Source organism: Quercus lobata, chromosome 7 (assembly GCF_001633185.2).
Source record: "Quercus lobata isolate SW786 chromosome 7, ValleyOak3.0 Primary Assembly, whole genome shotgun sequence".
NCBI classification, from domain to species: Eukaryota; Viridiplantae; Streptophyta; class Magnoliopsida; order Fagales; family Fagaceae; genus Quercus; species Quercus lobata.
The window spans coordinates 42259759-42268805 of NC_044910.1; the positions used below are offsets into that span (position 1 = coordinate 42259759).

The 9047-nt window shown below is 36.0% G+C and overlaps 1 protein-coding gene across 2 annotated transcripts; it reads right to left on the bottom strand.

Annotated features, from left to right (window-relative positions):
- Positions 1-1902: 1902 nt before the first annotated feature.
- On the bottom strand, positions 1903-7949 carry LOC115952670 (pre-mRNA-processing factor 17-like). 2 transcript variants are annotated; one of them, XM_031069858.1, is made up of 3 exons: positions 7419-7949; positions 4610-6478; positions 1903-2226 (listed from the first exon to the last, which is right to left on the bottom strand). In XM_031069858.1, the coding sequence occupies exons 2-3, from the start codon at positions 6382-6384 to the stop codon at positions 2220-2222; spliced, it is 1782 nt and encodes a 593-aa protein (XP_030925718.1). In that variant the 5' UTR covers positions 6385-6478; positions 7419-7949; the 3' UTR covers positions 1903-2219. The 2 variants fall into 2 exon arrangements, with proteins under 2 accessions (XP_030925718.1, XP_030925720.1); XM_031069860.1 differs by lacking the exon at positions 1903-2226 and having other exon boundaries at positions 4606-6478.
- Between the last annotated feature and the right edge of the window lie 1098 nt (positions 7950-9047).

The window sequence follows — 9047 nt, forward strand, 5'->3', positions numbered from 1 at the left end:
TGAATAAAAGTCAAAGTCTTCTCATCAAAAACAAAACAAAACAGAACTATTGATCCAATAATAGATGGGAAGGGCTTGTGTCTAGTGATAACTTTCATTGGACACAAGCCGCACCCATGATAGATCTAGTGCATTGTTTTATGTCATTTACTAACATCATATAAAGAATCATAAAACTATTTTGGAGGCTGTCAGTGCATTGTTTTATGTCATTTACTAACATCATATAAAGAATCATTAAAGGCCCATTTAGTACATGTGTTTAAACACATGTTTTCAGTTTTTAAATAACATTACACGTATTTTCACACTTTTTCTCCCACACATATTTCCAAAAAATACAAATAATGTTACTAGAACAACGTTACTAAATGACTCCTAAGCTTTTTTGGAGGCTGTCAGTGCAGGTGTGTGCTATAGATTTGGGTGAAGTCGGGAAAGTGAGAGAGGTGGTTGTGTTTTTTAGTGAGAGAGTGGTAGCGTTTTTTAGTTTTAGTCTAAACTTGTTTGTTGTAGTTAATTAGTTAAAATAGTTTTTGTTAATGAGTTCAAATTTGGTGGGCTTTTTCAAATGGGAAATGTTAACGAACACCTTAAAGGCACTCATTAACGTAACCCTTTTTAAAATGTAGAGTAGCTCATGATTTTGATTTGGTCTGATTGTTTGTGATTGAAACTGGGATCGAGCTGAGGAAAATCAGTTTATTTTTTAAAACAAAACTGAAACCGAATTAAACTAAGAAAAAATCGAAAATATCAGCTTGGTTACGGCAGTTTGGGCAGTCCATTTAGGGATGGCAATGGGGTGGGGCGGGGCCGAAGGATGGGGTCTTCGTCCCCACCCCTCATGATTTTGTCTTGCCCTATCCCCGCCCCGCCCCACCTCGTCTCGCATGACGGTGAAAACTTTCTCATCCCATCCTCACCCCTTAGGGCCCTGCGAAGCCCCACCCCACCCCGTAAAACTCTACTTTTTGTTAATTTGTCCTACAAATAGAACAATTTTTTTAATGAAACCTATTTCATTAATAAAAATATACTTTAAATTACAACTAAATTTATCTCATCAAATCAAATCAATTTTTAGAAAAAATTGAATAATATATCTAAGTGTTTAACAAGACAACCATAAAAAATAAAAAAAAATAAAAAATCTCATAGTATAACACATAATAAAATAAAGGTAGAGAACCACATTGGGTAAAATAAAATAAGCTAATATTGATATGTTTGTTTAAATAGTAAAGTATTAGATTATGAAAAATTTACAATTATAACCCTTATGAACACGGGGCGGGGCGGAGACGATGAGGGGCAGGGCGGGGTGGGTCTAAAAAGTTTAAACCTAGCTTAACCAATTCTGCTCAGCTATATCAACTTTGTAAAGGCCAAATCTCTAGTAAAAATACAATAGAATCAAGCATGTTTAAACATAGGACAATTAACTGCACTTGTCTAAGCTTTAATCTCAACTAATTGAACCACCACTCACTGTAGCACACACCACATTTGAATCATCACAATCACTGTAGGAAACTTTTCCAGATATAACAGTAGAATGTCCAATTTAATTTTTTAAGGAAGAGATTAACCAAAATAAAAAGTAAACACTCAGGTTATAACTGATAATGCTAGTTCATTGGTAACATATGAAGCCGACTAAGTGCCCGTTTGGGTAGAGCTGAAACTTGCGTTTCAGCTCTACGTTTTCCTACCTTTTTTTTTTTTTTTTTTTTTTCCTCTGCACGTGAACAGTAAAAGCACTGTGCAGGGGACAAAAATTACTATTCACGCACTGTTTACGCACTGTTCATACACTATTCATGGGTCCCACGACACTTTTTACACATTTAAAAATTATTTTGCTACAGTGTTTTCAGTTTTCAGTTTTCAGTTTTCAGTTTCAGCAACAATAAGCTCAATCCAAACGGACCCTAAATCTATTTAACCTTGCAACAGGCCAGCTGACCAAGACTTCCCACGAGAGATGGTCAAAATCAACCCTTGGAAAAAATCAATTTGCAATGTGCCTAACCAAAGTCGGTTATTTTCCAAAGCGGGGTGATACCTACAACTACAAGTACCACAAGGGAAGCAGGGACTAGAAGGAGGTTGATAGGGATTCTGCGGCGCTGAAGAATAAATGTGTGGGAGTCCGTGGGCCAAAGACAGGTTCATCACATGATATCCGCACCTTGCAACATAGAGCAGAGAAGCAACTAGTCCCTGCAAGGCAAAATTTAAAAAGTTAGTTTCCAAAATGCTAAAAAGATACACCATTCCATCATGTGAGTCAATACAGGGAGAAAAATGTGAAAGAAAATTATTTACCGTGAGGGTGTGTATTTAAAGCAATTGCAACTTCAGGTTTACTGTGATGATATTTTTTTTTTTTTTTGGTAAGTAGGTTTAATGTGATAATTTGAAACAAGATCTTAGACACCACATAAATTCAGGAGAGTAGACGGCAGTAGAAGAATGATTTCATCCTATCCGAAATTGAGAGAAAAGTCACATAAATCACCAGTAACATAACTTGTTTCTCCAAAAGGAAGATGCTAAAGAAGCAAGAAGTCAATAGCAAATGAGTGACAGCCTATGGCAAGATCATATCCTTACAGCCAGCAAATAGAATGATGATGATTCAAGTGAACTGACTACAACCTAGTTATTTATCTTACCAATTTTTGACGAGTTACTCATTTATCTTATTATTTCTATAAACATATATCTCACCTCTTAAATTTACTTTAGTCTCAGCCAACCACTATAACTTAGGTAAAAATGACTAGAAAGCATGGAAACAAATCATGCTAGGGAAGCATGACAAAGTTGAACCACAGCATGGTTAGAACACCCTCAATGTGTAACAAACACATGCTTACGATACTCTAGAATAATATTTGCAACAACAACATTAGACAACTCATCATGGTACTGGCCTTTTTACATGGGCAACATGATTTTTCCTTAAATAGTAATAATAATAACCTCTGATATTGTGACATAGTTTTTATTCAAGTCCAAAAAGCTAAAAATGCTACCAATTTTGTAATTTAAGGGATCTTTTAAATGTCTTGAGAGAGAGAGAGAGAGAGAGAGAGAGTCTTTCATCCAATATGTATTAGTAGTGGCAAAGTGGATGTTAACTGTGAATGTAATGGAAATGATGGAAGCAGCAACTCAATAATCTCGAGGGTTTACAGGTATGAGAAGAGATACATAATATATGTGGAAGTCATCTCTTCTTGTAATGCCATTAGTCCCATTGCCTTATGTTCTGATAATCTAGATTGCTGATTTTTTTTAGTTGCATCATCTTGCACTCTGAAGGATATTTCCTCCACAGACACACATTCGCACACACAAAGTTGGATGAAACTTTACAGATTAAGAAATTAATTAATCTGAAGAAAAGACCAATGAATTATGTGCCCAGGAGACATTAAAAACGATGATGAGACCAGGTGCAGGACAATGGGGCAAGAATTTGATAATTTTCTTGATATAAGAGTACTTATTTGGTCATTTTTATTAATAGACTCCAATCAATGACTTAGGGGGCAGTTGTGATGAAACTCTTACCTTAATAGACTAGGAGGGCTAGGAGCACATAGGAAACAAGTAATTCAATGTGCAAGCACACATAGTGCAGGTCTTTTATATATACATATACATATATATGTTATGGAGAGAGAGAGAGAGAGCATTTCACATGCATGGTTAATAAGTGTCTAAATCAGAAGCTTTAAAGAAAGTCATCCAAAGTATTTGCAAGTTATATGTTAAAAAAAGTATGTTATGACCTGGAAAAAAATTTTCTGACAAAGAAGTTGTTTAAGTTGTGTTTGGTAGAATGTAAAGTGATTGTATTTTCAGCTCTTGGTGTCAGTGAAAGAAAAAAGAGGAGAATTCTTGCCCTGCTTTGTGGAGAGAGGATAGTTGATGGAATGAAAGTTTTGCTGTGAGTGGAAGATAACTGAGGGAGGACCACCATGTTTGCAAGGCAGATAATCGCAACTAATAATTTACTCTCCTATATGTCTTACAGCTGAGTAAACAGAATGTTGAAGCATTTGTTGCTTGGGATCTAAGGTCAATCAGCCCCCTCATATCATTAGGGCTTCAATGTGAACATCCTTAAATGAATAAAGGTTAAAAATAGTAATTTTTTTATCAGAGAGATATATTATTGCATGAGCAGGAGGAAGATAGCCTCAAATGAAAGAAAGAAAGAAAGAAATCAGCTGTTTAAAAAAGCACACATCGGACTAAGGGTCTGCAGACAACAACTTTTGGTTCCCTAAATCAATCTATGAACACAAATTGTTGAGAAAGGAGAATGATGTCACAAAGTCAAACCCCATATCTACATGGACATCTACTTCAAGGATGATCTATTATTTGTGTCATCACACAAAACACCCATAACTTGTCACTATAATAATACTACACTTATTTGTACCAGATATTAGCAATAAAATATTAAAATATACATTGTGCAAGTTTTAGAAAGATGAATATCAAGGCAGATAAGTCGGCATGTACCAAAATAGATGCATATATGAATGAGTCCACAATAATGTCAGAGAATGAGAGGTTAACTTACCAGTACTTAATCAATCCATCCCAGCCACAAGTTGCTACCTTGCTTTGTTCCAATGGGTGCCACTCACACCCAATGCACACTCCCTCATGACACTTGAGTTTTCTGGAAACATTGCGTGTCTCCCAATCCCAAAACCAGCATTTACCCTCACCATCTCCTGACATAATAAACCGGCCATCTGGCGAGAAATTGACTTGGCAAGCATACCCTGCCACAATGTGCCCGGAAAATCTCTTCTCCTTATTGAGCTGAAACCTGTCCCTCGTGCTATACGTAAGAATCCGATTGTCCAAACTCTGTGCGGCAAGATAATTTGTACTGGGATGAAGTGAAATGGATGGCATAGAATGCATATCAGGCTCACTAATATACTTTATAACCACAGGAATCCCAAATTCCCATACTCGAAGCGACTTGTCATCGCTCGAAGTCACAAACCTCCTGTTATTATCAACAAACGTAATGGTATTCACGGCCCCCAAATGTTGATCATACTCTTGCGTAACCTGTCCAGTATTCATATACCACTGAACAATCTTCTTATCACTCATCCCCGCCAACAAAATGTTCTGCTTATCATCGTCTGGATTAAGCCTGACCACATATGGAATCTTTCCGGTACTAAAAGTTGATATCACTTGCCCTGTCTCTGTGTCCCAGTACTTGATATTCTTATCATACCCAGCAGTTAAAAACTTTGTCCCGTCATTGCAAAACCAAATATCCCTAACTGCCTTGGAGTGACCCATGTAGGTCCTCATGCATTTGCCCGAATTGAACACATCCCAAATTTTCACCTTTGTATCCATCCCTGCTGACAATATCAAATGCCCCTGTTTCGGGAAGAACCTTATAGCAGACACGCCCTTCATGTGGCCACTCCAAGTGTGCACCAATCTCTTTGGTACATAACAATGATTGTTGTTGGCCTTGGCATCCTTGGGAGGCGCAATCCAAGACCTTCCTTGATAATCTCTCTCTTCCTTACCATGGAATGTACTCTTATCTGGAAGAATCTCTCCCTTTTCACCACCTCTCTCTCTCTCCTCACCCTTCTTCTTAGCATACTCCTCTGCATACTTCTTCTGCTCTTCCGTCAATTCTGTTTGTAACCCTTCCTTCTTGCCTGCCCACGGACTCTTCCTATTCTTCATCAACCAAGTGTCACTGGCTGGATTCTGAAGCTCAACCGTATTGAGGTTTTCTTTGTGGCCATTACCTTCCTCCTCTATTTCCTTCTTTTCAATCTTCCTCTTCTTCTGCTCATGCTGTGGGATGTTGTAGACAGAGATGGCATCATTCTTTTGCAAGGCATCAAGATCACCGACGTAATTGTTGCCAGCGGAGGCTGAGGGGTCAGGGGCATAGGCATAGCCATACTTGTGGAAAGTATAGTACTGCTCGTCGAAGATGAAAGGTTCAATGGAGGCATCCTCGACAAAGCCGAGCTTGTGGTTGCGCATGCCCTGGGCAATGCCGTCCTTGGTGTATGGGTGGGCTGGGCCAACAATGGGGGCCCAGAGCTGTTCATAGGTGGGGTTAAAGGCAACAACATGCTGGAGTGGGTCTATTGGCCTCAACTGTGCTTGGTAGGCTTGAGCCACCATGGGGGCCAACATGGTTTCATCGACCTTTGGTGCTGCAAACTTGGCGGGAAGAAGGCGCGGTGGGGAGGCCTCAGGGGATGATGCAGTGGAATTAGGGTCTTGGAATTGGTCCTCTACTTTGTCTATTTCATCATCATTTCGGTCTTTGTAGATTTGGAGGAGATCCATTGAGAGAAATTAATGTGGATTGAGAACTTTGAGATTGAATCAGCCAACAAAAATTAATATTTCCAATGTGGTGGTGAGAATCGATACCAATATCCTGATGCAAAAACATAAGCAACATTACAGTAAGTTCATTTTGATATCACACTACATATTCCTTGATTCCTTGACTCATCTATTAATAAATAGTCTCATTGTTTCCTAGAAGCAAAATACTATGTCAACTTGTGCACGTACGAAGGGATGGACCTAGGATTTAAAGCTAGGGGGCTAAAGATAAACGAAAAAAAAAAATCAAAAAAATTCACAAGTACATCCATATATGTTGAATTTGAATCTTTTATTTTGAAAAAAATCAAATATTGTAATTGATTTTCTCATGATCTACAAATAAAATAAAAATTATATTTATTATCTCACACAAAGACTAATCAAACATTGACAATTTTATTTTGATAAATTTGTCACATATATATTATATTATTTATTTCATTTTGTTTCTTTATCTTTGTTTTTTTATCTTTGTCATTTTGTCTCTTTATCATTGTCATCCATTGCCCCAAACATATCGGTACCCCCACTATTAATTTATAATGCATTAGATATGTCCTTTACTCCTTTATCTCATTCTTTCTTTTTATCTCTATTACTTATTTCCAATATTACCCCACTACCAACAAACAGTAAGAGTGTCAACCAATAAAATGTTTTATATATTATCGCTTTATATATCACAACTCACAGTCAAATACTTTAGCAAAAACTATACATAAATCACGACTCAAATCTCACTTTCTCAACTCAGACTCTCCCACTCATCAGTCGCAAAAAAAAAAGACAGACAGAGACTCCCAAACCCCAAACACAATCACATATTCAAATTCAATTCACAATCATCCTTTGCCAAAAAAAAAAAAAACAAAACAAAACAAAATCAGAGATTCCTACAATCATCCTCAGCAAAAAAAAAAAAAACAACACAATCAGTCAATCACAGATTCACAACACAAACATTATATCAATGTTATGTTAGGTACCGGAGGCGCTAAGGGCAGTGTCAGCGACGTGGGTCTGTGGCGGCTGAGGCTAGGCGGCGTGATGCTGACGGTCTGTGCGGCGCCGTGGCTGACCGCTGACTCCAGTCAGTACTCAGTATTCTCTCTCAATCTCTCCACTCCAATCACTCTCTCTCGGTCTCTGACTCTCTCGACTTTCTCTCTCTCACTTTTTTTTTTAATCTGAATCGGTTTCTAGGGTTAAAAGTGTTAATGGGTTTTTAAAAAAAAAATTGGGTTGGCATTTTTGCTAGATAGATTTATTTTTTTGGTTCATGAGCGGCGCTTGTTGGTTTGGTCTATATATAAACGAATGTTTTGGAGTTTCAAGCAGCAAGAATTACCTGTCTTCTTATACAATCAAGAAATCCATTAACTTTGAATTGAGAATTTTTTCTTCACATATTCGGTATTCCGTGGAAATATTTCTAATCGGATTGGGATTGGGATTTTCTAATCCTAACTTCTTTGGAACTTGGATTAGGGGTTTTTCTCTGAACAAAGGTTGTATAAAAACCGAACTACTCCCTACTGATTCAGTGATTCTATCAAAGTCAAATATTTTTTTTTTTTTTTTTTTTGGTGGCTTAATAAGCCGCATATCCTCTATTTATATTTTAAGTTCCAAACATATTTTTTTTCTTTTTTCTTTTTTTAGTAATTTTACTTATTTTCCTATTTAATAGAGTTGGGGTGTGCAGCCAATTCATTAAAACCAACTAAATCCAATTCTATTTGTTGAGTTGTACCGGTTACAAAGTGCTTGAAAGTCTAGGAAAAAAATATTCGAGTTGCGGCGTTAGAAGCATATTATAATTATCATTTATATATATATATATATATATATATAGAGAGAGAGAGAGAGAGAGAGAGAGAGAGAGAGAGAGAGGTTATTTATCCAACCCAACAGCCTATATTAAAAATATATTATAAAAAAATTTATTTACTTTTTTACCCCTCTTCTTAAATAAAATAAAGCCCTAAATTCTCCTAATTTCAATCTCTTTCTTATGCACATAATTATTTAGTTATAAATTTATTTTTATTTGTGGTGGTGTTGTACAAATGCTTAATTTAATAATAATAATAATAATAATAATAATTCTCAAAAAATAACAATAATTAAAAAAAAACTATCCAACTCATGAGTCCAACCTAATTCACGTGAGTTGAATTGGACCTTGTGATTGGTTGGATTTTTTTAACCTATCATGTTGGATTGGATTGAAAAAAAAAACTCATCAACTCGACTCAGCCTGCCCACGCACACCACTATATACAATAACTCAAGGTTCTTAATAGAAGTATAAAAAGTTGACAATGGTACATCTTCCAAATATATCATTGAAAGTATTCGGTGGTGGTTCTAGTAATTTTCTTCAGATGTAATTAAGAAACTTAAATTAAACAAAATTTAATAATAAAAAAATAACTTGAATGTATTGAGGTATTGACATAAATTAAAAAAAAAAAAATCAAGCAAATATATGAAGTTTTATAATTTCTTTCTACAAATTTTTATATTTTGAAATCGTTACATTATAATTCATTATTATCATTATCTATTATTGTCAATATAAGTAAATGTAACCATTTTATTTTGTTAATTAA